At 37.3% G+C, this 27,126-nt stretch overlaps 1 protein-coding gene across 3 annotated transcripts in view; it reads right to left on the bottom strand.

Annotated features, from left to right (window-relative positions):
- The window catches only part of WDR70 (WD repeat domain 70), a 231,392-nt gene that overhangs the window by 13,677 nt on the left and 190,589 nt on the right, over nt 1–27,126 (bottom strand). For all 3 annotated transcript variants that reach the window (XM_069492033.1, XM_069492035.1, XM_069492036.1), the window contains 4 exons: nt 11,162–11,262; nt 9,430–9,509; nt 7,323–7,439; nt 5,237–5,399 (listed from right to left, as the gene is read on the bottom strand). In XM_069492033.1, the coding sequence (XP_069348134.1) occupies nt 5,237–5,399; nt 7,323–7,439; nt 9,430–9,509; nt 11,162–11,262 (461 nt within the window). The remainder of the gene's footprint in view (nt 1–5,236; nt 5,400–7,322; nt 7,440–9,429; nt 9,510–11,161; nt 11,263–27,126) is intronic.

Raw genomic sequence — 27,126 nt, 5'->3', positions numbered from 1 at the left:
AATACCAACATCATTTTTCACAAAATTAGAAAAAATGATTCTATAATTACTGTGGAACCACAAAAGGAGTCAAATAGCTAAAGTAATCCTAAGCAAAAAGAACAAAGCTGGAAGCATCACATTACCTGACTCCAAAATTATACCACAAGGTGATAGTAACTAAAACAGCATGGTACTGGTATAAAAGTAGACACATGGACTAATGGAACAGAATAGAGACTCTAGAATAAAGTCAAATACCTACAGCTAACTGATCTTTGAGAAAGTCAGCAAAAACATACACAGGGGAAAGAACACCCTCTTCAATAAATAGTGATGGGAAAATTAGATTGCAGAAGAATGAAAACTAGACCACAATCTCTCACCATATACAAACATTAACTCAAGATAGATTATAAGAACCTGTGGCGGTTATTATCTCTAAGCAATAGAAAGAACTGGGGATTAAGTGACAGGGAGGCTTTCATATTTTCATTGTAACCCTTTAGTACTACGGGAATTTTTTAAAAATTGTATGTACTACTTAAAAACTCAGACATGAAAATTACATGCTAAATTAAAGTGAATCCTTTATCAATCAAAATAATTAGTTGTCAGAACAATAACCTGGAAATTCTAAGGCAAGGTTCCTAATCTGGGTTCCAGCAATGACTTGCTGTCCAGTTTCTAAAAGTAATCTCCTCAGTGTTTCTTTTTCTTCAATGGTAAATTAGGTCTTTGACACTTTCCTCTGAATTATGTATTGCTAATATCAACCAATAATCAGAAAACAGTATTATTTCAATATTTTTGAAGGCATCCTCAATGACTTATTTTGTGTATAAACACATACACACATATTTGAAGCAGTTAGCCAACAAAATGATGCTCACCATGTTTAGCAAATTTTAAACTATTGCTCTCTTTTCTCTTCTCAACTAATCTTTGGTATGTTTCTAATACCAAAGGTTTTACAAGGTTTCTGAAATACAAAAAACTCCTAATAATAATGGAAAATACTTCATTAAAAATAGAAGTGTCAACATAGGCATAATCTATAAGTTTATCTGACTGCCAATGATGCATTGACATATATTAACTTATACACACATAAATTCTATATAAATGAAGGCTAAAGGCATACTATTTAGCTGGCCAGCCTTGAAATGGCCCTTTTAGCTGTTGTAATATTATTCAACTCATTGTTCAGATCTGTTCCATCTGTATTGTTTCGTTATTAATACACATTGTGAACCACCCTTGCCATTACACAGTAAAGCCTGCTCTGCTACAATATATACAGCAGAGGATGCAGTGCCTCCCCCCCCTCCCCCAATACCCTCAAATCCCTTTAGCATTTTTGGACAGCGTGCTCTCTGTAGCACCTATCTCCAAAGCCCTGGAGAGCTGGCAGTGCCTAGAAATGTCTTCCCCTACCCCATCTCCAGCCATCACCAATGGCTAACAAATAAGGGAGTAAAAGTACTCCCTTATAGCTTCCATGCCTCTGACCCAGGACAACTCTGACCACAGTCTTCAGGGTTACCCTGCAGGACTGAGCCAAAGTCCCTGGGACTTGGCTTGACACTACACCCTTGCTTGGATTCGTTACACTTTTCTACTCTCCTACTGGTTTTCTCTGGGAACATATCCTAACAAATCACCTTTACATGAAGCTTTATCTGAGGGTCTGCTTCTAAGGAGCCCAAGCTAAGACAATGTATTTTTATTTTATTTTATGAAAAGTAGCTCCTAATGAACAGCAGATAGGGGACTGATATCAGTACGTGTAGGCTGAGTGGTTCATTAAGAGATTTTTTCCAACATATTAATGTTTTAAAAAGTAATCAGGGTCCAGTTTCCTCATAATTAAAGAGAAAACTTTAGTAATACATAAAGACATCAAGAAAAAAGCTGAATATACCTCTAACAATACAAAAATACATGTGTGTAAGTTTATTTACTGTAGTACTGTTAGTAATTATAAAATATTGGAAACAACCTAAATATCTGTACATAAGAGAATGGATGAATAAACTGTGACACATTCGCACAATGAAGTACTAAGCAACTGCGAAAAAGAATGACAATGGCTGTATGAAGTGATGTAGGGTGATTTCTAGGGCATATTGTTATGTGGGGAAAAAAACACAAAGCCCAAAAGACTATTCACATCAAGTCATGCCGCTAAGTATATATATATATTTATTAATCATACCTCAGTAAAGATTGGGAATAAAACAGAGTCCTAAACTGATAAATTCAAATTTTAAAAATGGCATAACAAAAAAAGTAGTTGACATAATGTATTTATAAATACTACTTTCAAAGTTAAAGTTACATTTCATACTAAAATGTTAAGGAAGAAACATTTAGATAAAAAACTACTTTGTACATAATCACAGATTAGAAACTATTTTGTGATAAAAGCTGGATTTGGATAATACAATTATATTAGAAAATAATGACATTTTACTTTGTATGTGTTCATATGATGTAATTATACTTCACTATAGATTTTCTTTTATTTATTTATTTTTTATTTTTTTTTGAGACAGAGTCTCACTCTGTTGCCCTGCTAGAGTGCCATGGTGTCAGCCTAGCTCACAGCAACCTCAAACTCTTGGGCTCAAGCAATCCTACTGCCTCAGCCTCCCAAGTAGCTGGGAGTACAGGCATGCGCCACCATGCCCGGCTAATTTTTTCTATATATTTTTAGTTGTCCAGCTAATTTCTTTCTATTTTTTTAGTAGAGACGGGGTCTCGCTCTTGCTCAGGCTGGTCTCGAACTCCTGAGCTCAAACGATCCACCCACCTTGGCCTCCCAAGTGCTAGGATTATAGGCGTGAGCCACCATGCCTGGCCCTCACTATAGATTTTCAAATAGAACTTAGACAAAAAAATAGAAGAAAACAGAGTATTTAGACTATGCTACCCTTCATGTAAGAAATATGGGGATATAAGAAAATACATATCTGCACATTTGTACAAAAGAAAAACCAGGCACTAAAGAGACCGGTTAGCTGCACGGGGTGGTGGGCAAGGGGGACTGGGAATGGGAACGGGGAACATGAATTAAGAGGATGAGACACCTCTCCTAGTGTACCTCTTCTAAAGCTCTGACTTCTGGCACCACAGTAATATTTTACATACCCCTAAAAATAAACAGAATGTGGGAGAAACCTAAAAAAGGAATATAAACACTAACATATAAACCGAAGTGCATTTCGACTGAATAACACAGCCATATTGACTGGGGTGGTGAAGAAAGATTTAATCTAAGTAACTTTGGAAAAGTTACTTTTACAGAATCTTGACTAGATACCGTAAGGCTAAAGACAAAAAGGACTGTACACAAATGCTGTAATCTAGATAGGAAAAGTGCATGGGTATGGGTTAGCAATTCTGAAACTACTCTATGTGTACACTAGAATTGAACAATTACAAGAAGAAGTTACAAATATGGAAGGGAGAAAAGCTAAGTGAACCCTGTGGTATAGGACTGAAGTCAGAAGCACCAATTTAAACTCATGGTTCTTAAAATATAAATACAGATTGGTATATTCAGAAATACAGATGTGTGCATATGAGCAGGTTAGCGTGCATACATATGCCTCCTAGCTTTGTTAGCAGAGAGGCCCTAGAAGCAATGGCACTCTAGTAGCAATGAGCACATCCAGGACACAGCCCTGGGCTTCTAAATACTATCCTCCAGCAAAAGGAATCAGATCTTTGGAGAAGTGGTAGATTCCAGGATGGGGAGAAAGAAAAACAAAGATGAGCCTAGAACATCTTGTAGTGCCAAAAAGTAAGTAAGTGCTCAAAAACATATAGAGGGGCTTGTTGAAAGATGACAGGAGCCATTCTGAAGGAGCTTCTATTGGCCAAAGCTAGAGATGGTATTGAATTTAAACTCATAGAATCAAGTAAATATTTTAGAGACCATGCCAATATAAAAAAATTGAAAAATAAATAAATGTGAGAGAAGGGATAACTCTTCCTTTAGGTAAAATTCCAATTAATAGACATAGAAGAAAAGAGAGAAACAGAAAATCACTGTCAGGCAAATGCCACAGGAACAACTGTCATAGGCAAATCCATTCACGGATGATAACATTCAATAGCAAAAGTTTGAGAACAAACAGGATGTGCATAGTCTTAAAATATCACCCCCCCCCCCTCCAATTTATCAACTCAAAAGGAACGACAGCAACTTTACAGTGGAGATATTTGGCAGACATCACTTTAACCAAGTGACCAAAGTTAGCATCGCCAGTAATAAGACATATTAACATTGTGAAGACCTTGATATGACGCACCAAGAAGGACACAACATTTCTGTGTTATTTTTGCCAAACATGGATGGCTTCATTCCAAATATGAGAGAATATCAGGCAAACCCAAACTGAGAGAAAGTCTATAAAATAACTGACCAGTATTCATTAAAAGTATCAGGGTCATGAAAGATGAGAAAAACTGTTATGATATGAGGAGACTAAGGCAAAATAGCAACTACATGCATTGTGAGATCCTGGAACAGAGAGAGGAAGAACTGGTGAACAAGTTAAGGTCTGTAGCTTAGTTAACAGTATTGTACAGTGCTAGTTTCATGGTTATGTAAGGTGCTAACATTAGGAGGAAGTTGGGTGAAGAGTATATTTATACTCCCTGTACTATTTTTGCAACTTTTCTGTAATTCTAAAATTAATTCAAACAAAAAGTTTAAAAATTTAAAAACCGAAAATTCTACAATAGTACCTTTCTTTAGTGTAAAATGTAGCTGGTTTAGTGGCTTTAAGGATCACTACATGTTCTCCCATGTTACGCTATCTCAGGGAATCTGAGCAGGCAGGATCTATTCTGCAGTGTTATTTACATATACAGCTCTATAAATATCAGAACTACCAAAACTACTCCCCTTCATTTCCTTTTAATCCTCTTCAACTAAGATAATGCACATCAGTAGTGATTTGCTTGTTTGTTTGTTTGTTTTAATCATAGGCAGGATGGGATTCACGTAATGGTTTATACTAGGCTATAACTCTGATGGAACTGGCTTAGTTTTAAAAATCACTATTTTAGAGTCTTACGATATAAAGAAATGCCTAGGTTTCAAGGCTATGAGTGCCCAGCCTATTTTTCATGCTCAAGTATGAAATAAGAAATGGAGAAGTTAGAACCCCAAAATACCACTGTTATGTCCTTCCCGATTCATTACACGTAACGGTTTTTCTATTTTAAAAAGCTACGCTCTTACTTGGAATATGCTGGAGAAACCCAGTATGGATTGTCTTCCGCTGCTTTGGCATGACGCAAAATGGCTTCCCGGGGGTTACTGTCATCAGTCTTGTCCAAAGCAATGTTCTTCACAATGTAGGATGACAGAGTGCCCCCATGGGTTCCAACTCGGCCACCACGACCTATTTCAAAAGAAAAAAAAAATCAAATTAGAAACTGAACACAAGGCATACTGTGTACACTGTACTTATCTGAGCACAAATGGCAAGAGTTTTTGAGTACCTTCCTATCAGCTTTCATTTATGATAATCAGAACCAAAGTAAGAGACCACCAAACCTCAACTTCCCCATAACATTTTTAAATAGGTAGAGACTTTTTTTATTGTTATGTCCCATTTGCTTAATTTATAGAATGATACCAATATAGAAACAAATTACAAATAATTTGCCATGTATTAATACATGCCTTAAAAAAATTCTTCCGGCATGAACATTTGAAATTCAATTAATAAAAATAACCAATACCATTAGATGCTAGTTTAGTTTTAAACAAACATATCTTAGGGCTTGCCATCTTGCAAGTACCTTATAGGTACTTTGCTGGATATTATGAACGAAAATAAACATGTTGAACACACCGATTCATATTACTTTACTGTACTATAATTGCCCCAGTAGACAGGAAGTGCCTTAAGGGCAGGGGTTTGTTCCCTGCCGGCTCTCTAGCAGTTAGAATGGTGCCTGGTACTGAAAAAAAAAAGTATGACTTTTTAGGATGATAAAATAAACACATGAAAAGCCAAATAACACTACACAATAATTTCCCAAATCAAGTTAAGAAGAAACTAAATACGGCAGGAAATAATTAACTGCCAGAGAATTTGTGTGGCCAGTAATTATTATAGCACTTAGAGGAAGAACATACAACTTCAGGCCGAGGTGATTGAGCAGGTCTTTATGAAAGAGATGGATTCAATTTGGGAAAGCTCGGAAGGTAGAGAAGGTTACCAATGAGCAGAATGGGTTAAGTATAAAAATGCAGAAAGAATCCAGGGGGTATTTGGGGACAGGAGTGAATCAGCAGTCATACCAGAAGGTCAGAGTAGAAGACAAGTGAGGTGTAAAGCCTCAAAGGTAGGTTAGTGTCAGATTGTAGAGAATCTTGAATCTCTGAAAATACAATTGGACGGTGGGAAGCTCTGTGAAGGTTCTGGGGCAGTAGCAACGTGAAAGCTAGAGGAGTTAGAGATGAAAGCTGTGTGTAAGATGAATGGAGGTGGGGTGGGGGAGAGGAGTGACTTGAGATAAGGTGCTGAGTTAGAAGAGTTCACAATAATTCAGGCAAGAATATTATTTAGGAACTTTGATTAGGATAGTGGCAGAGAAAATGAAAAAAAAAAATAATTGAGATCAATATGTGAGATGTTTTCAGTGCTGAAAGGGCAGGCCAAATATATGCAGGTCCAAAACTCAGGCTCAGATGAATGAACAAGTACAAAACTAAGGCTTGGGGGCCTAGGACAAAGGGAAACCACACAGGTGAAAACAGAAACAGGTATGTGCTGTACTACAGCCAGTGCTGCCTTCCTTTCTTCTGGTACCTAGTTCTTAAAAACTCTAAGGACTTTTATTCATTTTATTCTAGTGATAATGGGCAGCTCCATTTTATTAACACAAAATTAAATGGATGGCCACTTTCTGCCTTGTGTGAAACCTAATCCAGCCAGGATTCTGGTCAAAGTGCCCAGTGTTATATATTAAGCCAATATTGAGAGCAGTGGTTTTAACACTGGGTTCCAAGGAGCCCCTGAGTGCCACTGAGGTCACCTACAAGGGCTCAAGTTGGAGACTCAGCAGAAAGAGCTCCAGGCTTCCTCCCTACTTCAGCACAGCAGCTACATTTTTATCAGTTTTATACACTGGGGTTCTGCATCAGATCTTTAAAGTTCTGTGGCTAAAAAAGAAAACTTTGAAAACCACTATCTAGTAAAATGCCTCTGAAGACAAAGAAGCATCCAGGCCCAGAAGATCCTCCCAGTTCTATATCAATTACCCGACCCTGCTCCTCAACCCCCTTTGCAGGTCATTAGCTAGATCACAGTCACCTGGGCCTGCTACAGGAGGTTCGGGTTTGTGCGACTTCAGGGGATCCAGCCTGTCCTTCTCCAGCTGTTTCCTTGTACTCCGTTGGCGGGGCTCACGGAACATAGGCAAGGCATGAGCTGCAAGAAGTAACATTTGAAAAATTTCATTATAACAATAACCCTTCCATCCAAAAACATAGCTAAAGCATGACTAACTGAAAGATGAAATGGAAGTCATAATGACAGCCTTCATCTAATAATAAAAGACAGTCTTACTGTAACCAATTAGCCTATTTTGTTTGAGACCAGATTCATTGTTCACCTCTCCTGGCAGCTAATGGCACTCAGGAAATACTGTCAGATACTGTCACGGAAACACTGGTGAGGAGCCCCATCTCCCAGACCACGAGTAGCGCTAAAACTTAATTTCTGTGGTTTTGAAAATAAACTCTTATTGGGACTGCCTCTTATTTTTTCTTTCAGGACCCAAATGTGAACAATGCCAGCAGCTTGCTGTCAGCCTTGAAGTTTCCTCAGATGCCTCATACGCACTGGAATCACTTCACACGTTTCTGAAATGTGACCACCTCTCAGGAGGAGTTGACAACACTGAGTAACCGGAAGGGAGAAGCACTTGTCCCACTGAAACTGGGATAAAGGTTGCCTTGCATACAAGGGGTGACTAAATCTCCTGGCACGGGGACTTGATGGGGCCTTGTCCCTCCTTCTACATGGTGGACAAAACAAGAGAATCAAACCCAGAGTGACATTTGTTCCACTGCTGTTGTCCTTTACTCAGTGTCAAAATCAAATTTCAGAGTATAAAAGAGTACACAAATTTATAAGGGAAACAGTATAATATTCTGGGGGAGAAGGAAAAGGGTAAAGTATTAAATAACTATCTTTTCCTTGCCCCAAAAAAGTACCAGCATAATTTCTTTCAACCCTTACATGCAGATTAAAACCTCTTTTAAAAGGGAAACTTTTTCCAGGGGACCAGCAAAAGGAAGATAAAGGCTTAATGGGAATTTATAATATGAATGAAATATTTGTAACTCTTCAAAAACTCTTTCAGTATCCCCTCCTACCCTCTACTCCTACTGCCAACCAGGGCCAGACCGTATCACTCACCCAGAAAACATGCCTGCCTTGAGTCAGGGGAGCTGAGAAACACAGCCGCCCGTCACTCTATCGGGCAACACAACACAACAGTATTTTTAGGAGGGGGAAAAATAGCTTTTCACTTCAAACGACTGGAGGAATTTAAGTAGGCCGCGTGTAATTACATGAGCTAGACTGGTTATGACACCGACTTTAACACTTCTACTCTTGCAAAAAGTGTCATGGGATCTCTTTACTGATCATAAGCTCCAAGGGACTTGGTCTTACATGAGCCCCACCATCAGGGAGAAAACCCAGCAATACAGCGCCCCCTGGTCTTTAGACTGATTCACTGATAAAGTCCACAGGGCCATCTGCTAATGACAATTGCTACTGCATCCAAGATTTCCTTCCTAGCTGTCACCTGTTGCAGGTTTGGGATGGTGGCTCTGAGAACACAGATCTGTCAGATTAATTAAGTTGTGTAACAAATGTGAGAGAAGCCACTCTGGCCTAGAAAGCTTTCTGCTCATACCCCAGGTAGTAAATTTTATATAAATGTCTCTGGAGCAGTCTAGCACATGGGCACAGAATTTTAGAAGGAGCTGGAAGGGGACCCTTCAGCTCGTCTCCTCACTCTCCTGATGAAGTTCAGTTGTTTAACATCACACTGCCAGTCAGAGGTAGAACTGGACAAACCCAGGCCTCCTGATTCCAAGACCAGCACTCCTTGTTTATTCTTAGAACAGACTGTTATTCTTTAAAAGGCTGCTGTAGTATAATGCATTAGGCTCAAATAAGCTTTTCCCTTTTGGGCTGAAAGTTACATGAAATAACCCTGTCCCTGTGATGAGTCACAGAAGCTAACGGGGTTAGCTGCTACATGACTCGTAGTCCATCCACATGAATGGGAGATTTTGTAATACATGCCGGAACTATGAGGGCTTTTTCTGTCTCTAAAACGGTGCAATCAATACCACATGAGAGCAGAAGAGAGAAGTGTGATGGAGACATGCTAACAACTTACGGGTGATGATGTAGTCCTGGGTTAGAGTCTCGGCTTGTTTCGCCTTCCGCTGGGTTTTAACCACACATAATTTTGCTCCTCTAAAGAGGTAAAAGCAAATCATTTCCTTTATTTGGTCTTAGAAACCGAGAGTCTATGTCAAAAGCATTAGGTATTTTCAGGAACATACTCTGCACATACTCTGTCTGGTGCAGTCCTTGACTTTCTGAGGGATGGCAACAGATGGGGCCTCAGGGACAAGGGATTAAACTTACAGAAAAGCAAGTCTGTCGGTCAGTGGTTACTACCAAGCAAAAGGGTTGGAGGGGTAACAGGGTAACAGGACATTAGCTAAAAAAAAAACCTATAGAAATAACTTAAAAATTTAAGATCTTAAAGAAATATTAATAAAATTAACTAACCATTTCACCCTACAGGTCCCAGGGTTCAAGTTTTAGTTTATGTCCCAGATGAAAGCAACCTGGGTGGTCTACACCCCAAGCGGCATATGTGCACATCTCAAGTCCAAGTGTCTGGAACCGACTTGGCTTGACAGCATTGTCTAGGGGCCACTGCTCAAGAATCCCTGGGGTTAACCAAAAGTGTACTTAGGACACTTCACCTCTCCTTAGCAATACTGGCTATTGCTTTCAAGAGAAGCAGATATAAATACGCAAATTTCTATAAGATTTCAAAGAGAGTGTCTTCTAAATGGGTGGCTCACTGGGAGCCTTCTAAATGAGGCTCATCATTTTCTCAAGTGAAACAGACTCCTTCTGATCCTAATTATATTAGCATTTTCAATTTCTGTGTTGAAAAACAAATAAAATCCTATTTGTTCTTAAATACCATAATATATACTTTATTTTATAGGGTGAGGGTTCTAACCCTAGTCTAGGACGCTCTGAAGGAAGAGAGGGCTGTCTGCTTTTATTCAGAGCAAAACTATGGTCAATGAATATTCATTAACAGAGAATGGCTTTCCTTTCCTCAGAAAGGACTAAGGACCTTCCAAACACATTTATATGGGAGTCCAGTGAATTTAATATGTGAATTTTAATACTCGCTAACCAGTGCTTACTCTAAAGAGTAAATCAATCACTACACTTTGAGAGAAAGAAATAAAACCACCCTTTTTTGGGTGGTGACAAAAGTCCACCCTTGTGCCTAAGGAAAATGGAAATAACTGAGGAACTGACTGAGCTTCCAGTGAAGTTTCAGACCTTTGAAACGCATTGGTATACTTAAGTTTGACACTTGGGGTGGGCATGCGGGTTAGGACGGAAATTATTTTTGCTGTCCCTTTCTGCTGGCAGAGATAACCTTGCCAAACATCCAAATCAGTAACTACTAAAACCCAAAAAGAAGAAACAAAATAGACAAACCGTTTCCATTTCCTCTAAGTGGTGAGTTCCATGCTTTGTTAATCCCTTACATGTATCACTGCTTATGCCACTATCCAGGGTGGTATGCAAAGTGGGCAGCACTTTTCCCCCCTTGCACTCAACATTTTAGTTAAAGAACTGCAAATCCCCAGGAAACTTTCACTTTGAATTCAGTACAGATCAAGGGTGATATCCAAATCCTCTTTAAAGCACAATCCTAGGAGTTTGAGGCTTTACTCTGTGCCAGCTGCATTTTCTAAAAGGGTGGATCCCCATCAAAGGGGGAAAAATAAATAAAAGCAAGGGTGAAAAAAGCCCTCCCCCCAGTTGTTGTCATCCATCTAAAACAGGCAATACTTATGAAATACCTCTGACTCTTGTTGGGGTCATAATAGACTTTAGCCAATCCGTTTCCAGTTCCAACCATGATCTGGTTCAGCTTTGGATGCCACAGGCAGCGGACAACACTCTGAAAAGGAAAAACACAGTGGTCAACTAAAGAGGCCAAATAAAGTGGAAAAAAATCTGCTGTTACAGTGATGGCTAGTTTAGTAAATCAACTATCATCCTGATGGTTACCTGTAACTTTAAGGACGTTTTCTTCTAAACCATGAAGTTGTACTCCTGAGGTTAAGTTCCATTCCATCACTTATCTGTGTGATACTCTACAAAAGTAAAAATGATGGTCCCTTCCTGACATTACCCGCCTTCCTGACAGCCTTGAAACCACAACGGTGAGGCTTCCTAGCTCCATTACCATGAGGCTGACATCATGGAATGCTGAAACCATATCACTCAGTTACGCTTACCACCGAAGCAGATTTAGATCTGTTTCATGCTTTTACACACATTAAATATGTCCCTCTGGACAGCAGATTGAGGCCAGGTGGGTATTGTTTTTAGTTCACAAAGATCCAAATCTCTTAAAGCTTTTTCAGAAACAACACACATTTGTAGGCATTTAATAATTTCTCCCCATCTCTGAGATAAAACAGCAGCACAATAGCAGAAGTAACATAGAGATACAGAGTACAAAGGCTTGATGTTAACCTGAATGCAAAGCTGTTTAAGAGAAGGTTCGCTGGAAGTTACGATCCTCTGAATTCATTACTGGTGAGGAAAATAAGTGGTGCTTTCGGGTCAAAAAGAACCATGAGTTCTCAGTGAGAACTACAACCTGTTTTTAATTTTTGCCTGCAGTAAGAGGGCAGAGGTAGAAGGGATAGCATGGATAGAATTAAAGGGAAAAAAGATGAAGCTAACATTGGTAAGTGGAAACATATACTCATTCTGATAGAGCAAGGGATGAACAGAAACATTAATTCAACATTTACTAATAACCTATCATTTGCCAAGTTATGTACAGGGACTAAGGGAAAAACTGTGTAACTTCTATCTCTTAAATCTACCTTGAATTTCTTTGGTTCTTTGTCTCAAATCATCCCACTGTTTTGTTAAAACAGGCTATCTGAGAATCTCTGAGATCCCTTTTGATAGAAATTCTGACTCCTATCTGACTTGCAAAACATATGAGTATAGTTAAATGGCCACAGATCATTCTCTGACATTCCAGAGGAACTAAGGAGAAAGCTGAAAAGAGTTTGCAAGACTTCTAATTCATATCTGACAATACTCTAGAAAAGTAGTTTTTAAGCTACACACTGCTGAAGAGGATTGAGATGTTCTACAAAGAAAATCAAATCAGAGTGGCTGTGTCTTCCCTGCTGGTAGGGAGAAAATTAAGATAAAAGGGCAGGTTTTCATAATTTTAGGTTTTCTATCCACAATTTTCCTTTGCTCTATGGTGCCTGCTACCCAGTGTCTGCTAGCAAGTGCTAAAAAATAAGTGAGATACAACAGTGGGTAAATATAAACAGAAAGACTACAAAATTGTACATTATATTTAATTTGAAAGTTTGGGTTTTTATGGTTGTTGTTTTGTATATATGCTTATAAAACATACTTTATAATACATGCATATAAAGGACACATTTGCTCCTAATAAAACTGCTCCTGGTTGGTAAGACAGAAATAAGCTCACGGTCTACAAAGTACAGCCTGACTTCCAGGTGCTTTACCACTGAGACTAATTTGAGAACCACGCCTATACCACTGGAAATTCTCAGATGGTCACAGCCAGGTATATGGAAACATGAGGAGAGTCACAAACATAACTTCATAAAGTCATGTTTATGTAACCCTATCTAGAATAAGTTCATCCGAGCCAAGACTCGTCTCTTTAAGTCTTTGCTTAAATGTCATTGCTACTCAGACCATCCAATTTAAAATTGTGCCCCAGAACTCCTCTTACTGTTTTTCTTTTTCTTTTTTTTATGGCATGTATCACCTTTTAACAAAATACATAACTTGCTTATTAATGGCACTAATTGTCTGCCTCCCCCACTAGAACATATGTTCCATGGGCAGAGATCTCAGTCAGTTTTGTTTGGCAATGCATATCAAGAACCTTGATTAGTGTCTGGTGCTCAACAAATGTTTGCTGAAGGAATGAATTAAAAGCTACAGTTCACTCATGCCTACATGGATTGCTTTGCTAGGTAGAACGGGAGACAATTTTCAAGTTAAAATCATTACTCTTTCAATGAGGAATAATATGATTTTCTCATATCATTATTATATTCAGTTATCCTACAAATGCAGTGAGGTTAGTTCCCTTCCAATGTGGTCCGAGAGAGAGAATGTGCAGGAACCAGAGATCATGAGAAGACAATGAAAGGGGTTTCAAGGGCTTTCAGAAATCTCAGCCATCCACAAATGGCCCCAGGACTATCTTAAGGACATAGTATTAAAGTTATTTCTCTTTCTTGGTTCTCTAGAGGTCTGGCTAAGCAGTCTAAGATTACTGGTTCTCAAATATGTTTTCAAGTGAGCAGGGTGCAGAATTGGAAAAGATCCACAATGTAGGCCTGATAAATTCCAAGACACCCAGCCAAATAGGCAGTTTCCAGGGGCAGCAGGTTACTGTTACTCTCTCTCTCTATGGTGAGGGTGTAAATGTTAGAGAGAGGCAAGTGCCCAGGCCAACAGACCAAGTTCCAATTGCTTTCCAGGGAGTTCAAGGGCACTGTGCCTCTATTCCTGTTCACATCCTTTACCCTCCAGAGCTCTTAGACACACACATGGCTGGTTAGTATAAGCTCTTATAAAGAAGCACATTTACCCTCCTTTCACATCGAAGCAGGGAGAGGCAAATAAGATCCCTTGATCTAAACAGTCATTCCAGAGCTCCATCCACTGTGGCGATGAGTCACCAAAGCCGCCAATGAGAGGTCTGTGAGAGTCTGACTTAGGCAAAGGATACTTAAGGCCCAATTACCCTAAGACTGGTTATTAATCAAACACTACAGGGATTCTAAAACACGGAATGAAGAAACAGAATTCAAAGTCAAAGGTGGGTGGGCCTTTTTTGTTTATTAATATTTATTGTGTGTGTTTGGCTAACCTTTGTAAACTTTGCAGCTAATGCGGCTCCACACTTTGTCCTGTCAAGGAAATGCATCTTATAGCAGAGCACTGGCCAGCTGCCAAACCAAACAATCCCTGAGACTGCGGCTGGGGCTGGGGAGCAAGCTGAGCTGCCACGCTGCTAACTTGTCAAACATACATACCAGGCTTTGCTTAACAACAATGGGACACGTGCCTGCTAGAAGCCCAAGAAACCATCAGGAGACAGATAAGCTATAAATACTTAGAAAGAGTGCAATCACTCAATCAGCCAACCACCCCAAACTTCCTTTACCCTGTTCTTAAAAAGGTGCTTCTTTGGCTGGGGGCCTGACACATTCAGACCTACAGATTTATTGAGAAATGCAGCAAATAAGGGTAGGGAGAACATCTGAATCAAAGAACCAGAGAAGAACATCAAGACATGAGATCTATAAGGATCAAAGAGAAAGCCCTCACATATCATGAGATTCAAATGGCAGAAGGCCATTGCGATACAAAGAACCAGATTCTGAAATTAGTCTGCATATTTTAATATACTGATTTGCTTCATTAAATTGATAAAGTGTTTTATTCTTACTCTAATGTACTTCATCTTACCAAAACACGTGAGTCCACTAATGGCTTCCCTTAGATGTTGAAGCTAAACTTCATTTCAGCACCGAATTAGGTTTATATTTAAATCAAAGCCCACATTCATTTTAGTCTTATAATTTGGCACAGAATAACTGCAAACTGCCCAAAAGGTACATTGTTTTAGCAGTGGCTACTAAGGGATGGTAACCAGGATAGGAGATCATAAGCAAGATGACTAGAAGGAGTTACAAGACCTTCATGTGCTCAACACAGAGATCTTTCTTCCTTGCCTAGACCAATGAGAAAAAATGGGGCAGGCTGAGGAAGAAGAAAGCACAATGTACAACTAGCAGGGTCAAGATTCCAAAACAGGAATTTTGGAATTACCCCTTAGCAAAAGTAAAAAGGCCACAAAAAATTCCAAATAATTTATCTCTGTGGTTTTTGGGTTTACTTTAAGTGAAATCATTTAAGCAAATAAGGGGTGGAGGAAAACTAAAGAGAGAAATGGATTTACATTTTAGGACATGGTGGGAAGGGAACTATCATATTAAGCATCTGGAACTTTATATTATCTAATGTAATTGAGTCCTCACAATACTGCAAAGTTAGTAATCTCATCCCATCTCACTGACGAAGAAACTGAGGCTGTAGCACGGTGGAAAACTTTCCCAAGGTCACTTGTTCATAGAGGTGCTAGATTGGTGGGCAGGTTTCTTCATTTCTATTGTTCATTCCCTTATACTACTTAGCCATGAAAAGCCCTATTTTGAAAGATTGGGAGATGGGGGTGAGGGTGGGGGTGGCGGGGAGGAGAGGAGTTTTTAAATCATTTCTAAACCCAGCTAACCCAGAAGTAAAAATCTGAGCAAGTTTACATTAAAAAGCAGATGGTACTACTGAAATCATAAAAGAAAAAGCCCACTAGAGTTCCCAGTTCACAAATGTTACTATAAAAGAAATCAATGCCTGTATAATATCTTAGGTGTCTGTACAGCACATACCTAAACACCACCCTTATTCTACTTTACATGCTAAAAGAAGCCCAACCGTCTTCATAATTTTATACCTTAAGCATGATTATGTTGAAACACCATTTCCTGATCCTCCCCAGCTGCTGACCCACACTGTAAACCAAACTCCATCTGTTTTCTTCACATTTGGTTTTCGTCATGTAGTTACAAGAATGGATAAGCTAACTCAGCAATTCCTTGGGAGAACAAGCATATTTCAGAATTTTCAAATAAAAAGCCTGACACCTGTCCATGGAGGAGACTATCACACACATTTGCACACTTGTATAGAGGCAGCCTTTGAGTCACAGACATCCTCAGGACTCCTCAACACATCGGAATGGCGCTGTGTGCGCAGATCTCCAACGATAAGAACACAGATCAAAATGTGAGCCCAAAACAAATAAAAAGAAGGCAGATAAAAACAGACAGGTATTAGAGAAAGAACTTTCTTCAGATTTCCACAAGCCCAAGATTTACTTCACAGAGAAAAAAAAAACGGTTTTCTACATTAAGATATTGGACCAAAAAAGTACAAAGTAAGATGGGAATTGTTTTCCAGACTATTTGTCCTGTCCTTGTCTCTCCACTCTCTCCCAAAGCCTTGCTCTTCCCAAACTTGGGATGGCTTTGCAACATGCATGGGCCATGGGACTTGGCCTCATATCTCTAAAGTTCAGGAAGCAAATCTGGTGAGGAAGCCTCAGTCTTCAGTAAATAAGACTCCTCAACACCCACCTGATCTCCATGGAGACATCCTCAGAATGGAAAAGATTAAAGGCAGACATTTTCTCTACACTTCTCTTGAAGTAAGCCCACGCCTACCCTCCACATTTTCTCCTCCACATTCCTCCAACTCCAAGGAAGTTCTACCTGGGCCACACTTACAGCAATTGCAATTTTTTTGCCAGAAATCTTCTCAATCTTTTCCCTTCCCTGTCCTGAAAAATCCTCTCCCTGATAAGCCATATAGAGCCCAATAGTGAAGAAAAAAAAAATGCTGTAGCACTTTCATAAATGTAGGGCATGCTGCAGAAAAACCAAGCGAGGAAAAGTGTTGCTTTGCACCTGCCGTAAATATTTGGTACAGATGCATGGATTATGGCTTTTTAAAAAATTGACATCTAATTAACAAATTAATTCCCATCAAACTCATGGAAAATGCATTTATTAAAGGCAATTCATTTATAGTCTGTGCTCTAAAATTAAGGGAATCATTAAAGCAGCAAAATCTGGAAACTGGCAGCTGTTCTTGGCATGAAATGAATCACATCTGTATCTGATAATAAACCTGCCTAAAGAATTTCATCACAAGAAAAAGTTCTCAGAGAAAATAGAAGGTCTCTTGGGTACGAAAATTAAATACAATTTTCCTCATCTAATTCAAAACACTAAATGTTAGTTTGCTCCAATCCTGTTACTTGAGAAGAATTTATGAAAGCAAAGAAAGCACAAGTAATGACTGAAGAAAGTCTGGTGATTATTCTTAATGATAATCTGGGAGCAGGAAACAAACAGGAGCTGGAAGCTGGAGTCCACAGGGTGAGTGGCATGGACGGGTGGTCATCCTACAAGGCCAACACCCCAGAGGTCCTATACCATGGGATCCCCTTAGAGCAGCAGAGCTTCCCACTGGTAGGCACAGAATGGGTTATAGGTGTGTCAAGAGATGGAGCTCCTCGCACCTGAGAGGGGCCTGGGGCGCTGGAGCCTCAGGCTAGTCATTTTTAGCAGAGTAGCCTAATCCATTTATATCACATATCATCATTTATTACAAGGACTAGGTTGTGAAAAAGCTTTAGAAGCACTACCTATGGCCGTCTTTCTCAATCTTATCTACATAGACCCAGGCCCCTTTACCTTTCTTCATTTATCAACAATTGGAGATGGGCATAAAGATAATAACCACCAGTACTGTGTTTATATGAACAAAGCACAAATGTATGAAACTTAATAAATCCCTAACTGCTAGATAAGAAATGTATGTTGGAATCATCAGTATGTAAAACCGATAAAATAAAGGAAAAGCTAAATCTTCCTACGTAGATGAATTACACAGGACATGTAAAATATTATTTACCTTAATATAGTAAAGGTAAAGATATTTTAAATATCATCCTCTTTTATTTAGCCCTCCTTGGACAAGACTATTATCTATCATTCCAAAAAAGGGAAAACACTATCCAGGGATATATGTTAATTACAGACCTCTTTCTTCCCCACACTATATGTAATTGTGAAAGTTTAGCCAGAGTTCTTACAGAACAGCTGGAAAAAAACTTGTTACCAAAGATCATTCATCAGATTCAGGTTGAGAGAGGAAAAACTGTCAGAAAATCCCACAAGACATAAAGTCCTTCATTTGGCCCATCCATAGGACACAATATGGTGCTGGGGTTAGACAACAGAGCACTAGTCATCACTCTATTATATGTTTATACATTATGTAAAGAACAGTGTGTCATTCTGAACATCTTTAAACATCTACAAAATCAGGTTCTCTCTCTCTCTCTCTCTTTTTTTTTGTTGCTATTTTATAGAGGAGTTAGGTATGTCTCTATTATATGTTTACATATTATGTAAAAAACAGTGTGTCATTTTGAACATCTTTAAACATCTACAAAATCAGGTCCTCTTTTTTCCGCCCCCTCTATTTTATAGACGAGTTAAGTATATTTCTCCTTCAGGGTTATAATATCTAGTGGCTGATTTTTTACCCAGCTTTGCCATTTGTGGCCATCATGCCCATACAAGGAAATGTAGATAAGTTTAAACACCTATTAAATAAAACAAATTCTTACAAAGAGAAAAAAGCAGTCTCTATTTAATCAAAAAGGAAATACTATTTCTATTGTTTTGAAGGACGAGGAATAGAAGCAGAAAATCTTCATTTGCAAATGCTGACACCAAGGAATAGTGGATGCCTTTTAATATAGCTTGTTACGGGATTAAATGATATGGAAAAACCATTAAACTGGACAAGCCCTCCTTTTGATGCTCATTCTTTTGCTCATGAAGCCTGAGGCAGCATGTGATTAGCCCTTCATCTCATATTGTAACTCCCCAAATGCGATCATTGTCAAATAGATGATCATAGGAAAGACACCTCACTATAAGGTTTGAATCTGGATTCCTACAGTAAACACTACATCAGAGAGGAGAACGTTGAACAAAAAATCTACATAACTACACTTGAATTAAGAATCTATTAGTCTAAAAAAATTTATAAATTTATTCTTTTGAGAGAGTAGAGATGAGAAAAGAAAGTGTAAGCACTGTATCAGTATTTGTCTTCTATACTAAGGAAGAATAATGATTAGACTTCTGATAAAATATAGTGTCAAATTCCAACAAATAATTTTATTTCAAAGTAGAGTATGTTTTACAAAGTAGACCCAGGGAACAGATCATATTCATTAATCGTATAACAACCAAAACAAATTATATTCATTAAATTGCCAGTACTTTAAGCATCCACAGTAAATTTGTATATCCTCCACTGAACTCAAAACACAGCTATTTTTAGTAAGTCTGAAAAAGGATCATCTATCTTGTTTTTAAGAAGTAGACAATTAAAATGTGTACTTCTTTCGTCAAATCTATTAGAAAATATATTTATGCTCTGAAATTCCAAATTAACTTTAAAAAACTATTAACAAAAATACAAAATCAAGAGAAGGTGGTAAGGAATAGGCCATTACAGTAAGTCCCAATAAGAATGTACTAGAATAAAATGTAATAAAAGACAAAGCAAAATTAACAAATACATACTCACCAAATACCTACTATGTGGTATGTATTGGTATTAATAAGCATTAGGAATATGGTGTCCTTACCACCCACATGGCACCATCAGCCCTGATGAGACCCTTCCTCCAATTTGGTTACTGGAGAATCTAGAAATGGCTGAGAAGGGAGTAGCACAGATAATAGAAATGTTGAGAAAATATGATTCACAAGGAAATGTTAAAAAAAGAACAAAAGACTAAGTCTGGTTCCCTCAGACAAGACAACAGTAACTTTATAATCTTCAAGGACACAGAGGATGTTGACCAGCTGTTCTCCAACTCCATGAGGACTAGAGTAAAGGATATAGGCTCTAAACATGAGAATCTGAGGCTAAAAGTCAAGAAGAAAAACGATCTGATGGTAAGAGATTTCATACACAGAAATGAACTCTTTAGGGAGGTTATAAAAACTGTTAAAAGTAAGTTAAATTTTTATATAGGAGAGTTAAATCATAGTTCTCAGGCAGAAAGGGAGATGGGCTTTGGAAAATAATACTGAGAAATTAAGCAAAGGATGCTTCATACTAATGGCAGCAAATGAAGCAAAAGCCAGTAGCTCTGCCTTGTGGCATAGTATGTCAAGGGAACATACCACCAGAGTAAGAGAGGTGACTCACACTAGGATCAATGATATTACTTTATTTTCTACCATACGAATGTCCCTCCAAATGTGCAGCTAACTTACAAGTTTCCTCGTAGGCACAACTGCTATAATTTGTACTGTTTAATTTTGTGTTTTCCATCACCACTGTAATTTTTTTAATTTAAAAAAGCTTCTGGTTCTGGGTAGGATAACGGAAACACATCTCATTCAGTCTCTCCCTCTGAATACAGTTAAAAAACCTGGACAGAAGGCACAGCCTACCTATTTGAGGACTCTGAAAAGTAAACAGCAGTAGGTGGATTTGGGAAGAAGTCCAGAATTCAAAGTATTACTAAAGCAGAAGTGAGTCATGATTTCCCTCACTCTACTTCTCCACTCACACCCCCCCCCGCCCCCCCCCCCCCCCCGGCAAAGTATATTATGAACAAAACATCAAAATTTTAAATAAAGACAGGATCGGTCCACTTGAGTTTTCCTTTGGCCTCAGGCTTGAATACAGCTTGGCACAGCACTGTTACTTAAACCATTTTTATTTAAAATTTTGATATTTTGTTAATTATGGCTTTTTACATAAATTTTTATTTTTATAATGTTGCATTAAACTGTTATTTATCTTGATTACTGAGTTTTTTTGGCATCTCCTTAAATTTTGTGCTTGAGGCAAGTATCTCACTTGCCTCACCTGAGTCCTAGCCCTGCCTCGACCTATACTTCACTCTATTATACAAAAATTAACTTAAAATGGATAGCCCTAAATGTAAAACAGAAAATTACAAAACTTTTAGAAGAAAACATAGAAGGAAATTTGTGTGACCTTGGGTTAGTCAAGTGGTTCTTTGATGTGACACAAAAAGTATAATCCATAAAAGAAAAAAACTGATAAATTTCACTTCATCACAATTAAAAACTTTTGTTTTGTAAAAGACACTATTAAAAAAATAAAAACAAGTAACAGATTGGGAAAAAAATATTTGCAAATCACACGTCCAACAAAGAACTTGGTATCTAGAATATATAAAGAATTCTTAAAACTTAACAGTAAGGAAAAACACAATTTAAAAATGGGCAAAAGCCTTGGACAGTCACTTTACCACAATGATATAAGGATGGAAAATGAGCACATGAAGTTATTCAACATCCTTAGCTATTAAGGAAATGCAAATTATAATAATGAGATACCATTCTACATCCATTAGAATAGATAGAAATGCTGGCAATACAACGTGTTGGTAAGGATGTGGAGCAAATGAAAAATGCACACACTATGGGTGGGAATGTAAAATAGTATATATGGCTACTCTATAATACGGTTTGGCAGTTTGTTATAAAAATAAATACACATTTACCATATAACCCAGAAATCCTACTCTTAGGTATTTACCCTAGAGAAATGAAAACTTATGTTTATATGAAAACCTGCATATGAATGCTTATGGAAGCTCTACCCATAATCTCCAAAAACAAAAAACAATCAAACGTCCTTTAATGGATTAAAAAACTGTGGTCCATCTGTACAGTCGAATACCACTCAGCAACAGAATGTAACAAACTACCGATATACATAACAACCTGGATTAATCTCAAAGGCATTCTGTTGAAAGAAGCCAGTCTCAAAAGGTTACATACTATATGAGTCCATTTATATGACATTCTTGAAAAGACAATACAATAGTGAAGAAGAACAGATCAGTGAATGCCAGTAGACAGGAGTGAGGGGTGGAAGAGGGGTGAGTAGATGACTATAGAGGGATAGCAAAAAGGGGTTTTTTGGGGGGTGATAGAACTGTTCTGTATCCTGATTGTGTTGACGGTGAACACATGAACCTATACATGTGTTATAAATAAAAATCACAGAACTGCACACTTCAAAAAGGTCAATTTTACTATATCATAATTTTTTTAAATAATAAAGAAGAATCAGCATTAATCTAGTTCTTGTCATTTTCCCTACCTAAAACATTTTAAGATTTGATAAGGTGGATGTTAACAGTTAAATGATCATGAAATCTGTAATTTCTTTTCTCTTTACTCTCATGTGCCTACAGATGAAAATTCAACTGTATTCTTCAAATCTTGAGAATGACTACTCTGGAACTTCCGTAACACAATACCTTAAGGTACAATGAGAACCAAGAAGTAATTTAATCAAGTCTTACTTATACCAGCTACCACCCCCACCCCACCCCCGCCAAACTGTGAAGCTAACTGTGAAGTAACTCCAGCTGAGTTCCAGCTACTGTTTAAATTTTATTAATATATGCATGCTGCTTGCTTCAGGAAATCCCAAGAAAGGGTTTAGTGTCTTCATGATGGCCTTGTAATCCAAATTATGAAGGCAGCAAAAATGCAATGTTGTTTTTCACCATATCCTACTGGCATCTCTTTTCTTCAGTCATTAAAGAAAACACTCTAGAGAAAGTAGTACTGAATAACCATTGTGCTCCCTGACAGTAAAACATTCTCCTTACAGCTATGCTGAAAGTTAGCTCTTGACCCTGGAAAAGACAGTGCTAAGAAAGAAACATGTAACTGCACATTGGCAGATTTACACTAAAATTCTATCACCTTCTACTCACTCCCAGGTTCCCTGTCAAATATTCTATACATCTTGGAAGACCAGGACAACTAGTGCTCTCATACTTTGCTTTTCTTTTCTCAATAAGCAAATGCTTCACACACCTATGTTGAGTATACTGTCCTATCACTTGGCTGTGGGCAAATACATATATTTTAATAAATACAGATATGTTAATCAGGCTCCCTCTAGGATCTGCATTGTTTAATCCTGTGAATTACAGTAAAATTTCATTAAGCTGATATCACTTTAGTCAAAATAATACATAATTCAAAGCAACTGCTATTCCCTAGTCAACCAGCTGCCTGGATTGCTCTATAATAAAAATCAGATAATGGAAAGCTAGTTCATTCAAAGCCCATATTTTCCATCTCCTTGTGTTTCACATTAACAAGGTTTCGCTATATTTTAGAAGGCAGATAAATGCCAAATACAGTTTCAAGTTTATTTTCAGTTGGCATTTGCACTGCTGATAGCTCAAGTTCTCTCTGTGTACTATTCCTTGTATGACCCTGACTAGGCAGAGACACTGCTTGACTTCTTTATTTCTAGAAAACTTCTAAGGAGGTACAATTCTGCCTGAGCTGGGACTTTATATCAGTGAGACAGATGATTAGTCTATTCCCAGTGTGAAATGAAAGAACAGATGATTTCCTCAGCTCCTTCAGAGTCAAGCTTTCATAGGCATAGCATCATTAATTTGTTTGAAGTGAATTCCCAGATCAGATATATTTATATTCAAATGTAAGAACAAAGATACATTCCAGAGCCAAATCTGAGGACCTTCTGGAATATCCATTAATTTAAATTACCTTTCTGTTCCTCTCCATAAGTACAAATAACAGAGGTTGACTATGGTCAGTGTGTCCTTTACACTTATAAATTAAGATAAACAGCTAGCTTCATTAAGGATCTATTATTTCATGGCCCTTTTTTTTATCCATTTATTTTTCATCTTCAATTTCTTTGGATTTAAAATATCAATATTCTCTCCTAATTCTCTCCTAATCTTTCTTTGTGAAATGAAAAGTGCTAACACTTCCATTTTATGTATGTAATTACATGTCACATCTTTGCAACACTTTCACTTTATGTTATATGTCATTTTCTGAATGACCACTGTGCTTCCTGAGAGTAAAACACTGTCCTAATAGTTGCATTATAATAGCCGCATATAGCAATTTTCTTGAACATCAAAATTTATTAATTTAAATGTCATACCTAGAATAATTTGTGGATGGTAGGATTAGATATGATATTTACTTTTTTTATGATCTTCTTTATCTTTGTCAATTTTTTAGATTTAATATGTACTATAATACTTTTATAATCAGAAAAATACAATTAATATATAAAAAGTTAATATATAGTTTTCATTGATATGGTTTTCATCAAACTGTATATATGAAGACTCAGATCTTACAAGGTGATTAAAATTAATGTGAACTCAAGTTCTCTTTAGAACTCATATAATTAAATAAAGAAGGAAACACAGCTGGTATTATTTTCACAGAAAAAATTTGTTTTTTTAAATAATTTTTTTAACACAAAATATGGTTCCTCAGTATACACAGTAGGCTATCTCTTTAATCGGAGACATGGGTCCTAAATATGAATTTTTCTTTTCTTTTTGGTAAAGATACAAACTTTAACTTAACATAATTTTTGACAATAATTATATATATGTGTGTATATATCTCTCTCAAATAATACTCATGGTTATAAATAAGGGGATAAAGTCTGTAGTAAGCAAATGAGGAAATAAATAAATCTCAAATCTTGTTGTATAAAAATTTCAAGTTCTCCCTATCTTTTGGGAGAAGCCCAGAGTTAATAACAAATAGCAAAGTCACTATTTTTATTTCATTTTCCTCCACTTGACGAAGATGAAAATAAATGATAAAATTCCAGGAATGCAGGTCCAGCGTATATACTTTCTCAAACTGCAGAGTTAGCTCCATGGAAACCACCACCACAAGATTTCAAACTGATAGAAGATACCTAATACTTCACATTCTGAGGTTTCTTTTTTAAAGAACATGAATGAGGTGTGCATAATCTAAATTTCATTTCTCAAAGGAAGGGAATATTCTGGAGAACAAATAGTGGTAGAAAGAAGTAAAAACCTAAGATAACCCTTGTTCTTTGCTATCTATTCTCTTCAGTAGTTAAAAAACGTTCCTAAAGATAATGAAATACTTTTTAGGAATCAAAAATGAATTTCTTTCTTCCTTAAAAGAACTTTTGACTATCATATACTCTTATGTTAGTACTAAGACTTTCAATCAACCTTGAATGTCCAAGGCAGACTAGTCGAAAATATTGAAGGAAATTCCCCTTCCCTTCCCCTTCCCCTTCCCCTCCCCTCCCCTCCCCTCCCCTCCAAGGGCACGCGTTAGATCCATTGTGCTAGATGCTACAGCTGTGTTTTCAAATATAACATTTGTTAACATTCTCTGACTGAAAACCATGTTTGGCTCCATATACATAGGGGTTTATTCTGTTTTAGAAGATGGCGTGGAAAGAGTGTAACCAATCATACTTCATTAAGGTAAACGACACATCTAGGATAGACATAATGCCATCATTGTCTGTGCCTCAAACAAGTTGCTACCAACTGTTGATATTAAGAATAGGAAAGACTGTCTTTTATGCAAATTAAAACTCAATATACAGTAAGTAACTTACTACAAGAAGTGTGGTATTTCCAAAAGAATGACAACTATCCTGATTCTTAATGACAAAAACACAACAAAATAAAAGAGGCAATTTTTGGCTGTTCTAGCAAAGTGTCCACCCTTTATCCATTCCAAGGAATGTATTTATTTTCTTAAATTCTAAGAAGACTCAAAACTTGAGACAACAGGTCAAAAGGGCAGTTTAAAGCCCCTTTAAACATAACAACATAACATTCTATTATATAAACAGAAAAATGATGCTATTTGATACTAACAACAACAACCTGCCACCCCCACTAAATCAACAATTTAAAAGGCCACTCTAAGGTGCAGTGGTTTTGTTCCTATTTTAAGCTCTCTCTTCATCCATCTATTAAAATGGATCTCAAAATTTGTTTTCTGACTTTTCTAAGATGACTCGATATATGATATCTAATGAACCTTCTCCTTTGTTAGCTTCTCGTCATTTGCTTATCTCCTAAATGTTAATGTTTCTTAGGGCTCATCTTTTCTATCCTTTATGCTGTTTCCTCAATCAAATTCATCAGCAATCAACATTTCAACTACAAATTATAAATGTTTCTCCCAAAACTGTCTTCTTTCTCTTAAGCACCAAACTTATTTACCCATCTGTGTACTCAACAGCTCTACCCACAAGTTCTACAGGTACTTCAAGGTCAACATATCAACAACAGAACTCACTTTCTTCCAAAATCTGCTTTATTTTCTCTCTATATATTTTTATCTGAAGGAACATTCACCCAGTCTCCTAAGTTATAAACCTCAGGCTTCATATACAAATGCTCACCAACTCTTTTAAGTCCAACCTTTACATTTCAAAAGAATTAACTGTTCTAAAACCTGGATCTGAATGTGTCATTCATTGCTTTAAAAAAGCCACAAGATAATGTCATCTTTTTCTTATGGAGTATACTAGGCCAGTTTCCCTTTCCATCCCTATCTATCCTCTTTCCTGTCCCCACTCTCCAAAGATACACCTATGATCTAAAATATACATTACTTCTACTTCCCAACTATACCAATCACTCATTCAATAAATATTACGAGCTATGTGCCAGGCACTGTTCAAAGCACCAAGGATCCCGCAGTGAACAAAACAAAGTTTCTGCCCTTGTGTGACTTACTTCCTGGTGGAAGAAGGCAGACAAAACAAACAAACATACGATACACGAGGTGACTGTAAGTGCTATGGAGAAAAAGATCTTGCTAGAAAAGCAACTCAGAGAAAAAAAATTTATCACATTATGAGAAACTGATTTTTCCAGCATGTTATTCCTTTAAACTACAGAAGCCCAGCATGTCTTTAAAAATGCAATCATACTTCTACATTCCTCAATTTATTTATATTTCAACTTAAATTATAAGTTAAAAACACAACACCAAGAATGATACTGAAACATACAGTCACTGAGAGGCACAGCAGAACACAGCTTACTTTTGGAACAACTAATTATAATAATTTTACTTTTTGAGATTAAAGTTGATGGAGTTGATTGTTTTTCTTTGATTCTACTGTTTTAGTTGGCTCCTGAATGCGCCCAATAAAGTATTAGGAATACTGGCACATTTCAAATTATGTCATGAGATTAGAATCTATTAAACTTAGGAACTCA

The sequence above is a fragment of the Eulemur rufifrons genome, chromosome 17 (genome assembly GCF_041146395.1).
Source record: "Eulemur rufifrons isolate Redbay chromosome 17, OSU_ERuf_1, whole genome shotgun sequence".
Taxonomy (NCBI): Eukaryota; Metazoa; Chordata; class Mammalia; order Primates; family Lemuridae; genus Eulemur; species Eulemur rufifrons.
This window is presented reverse-complemented; position numbering and strand designations above follow the sequence as displayed.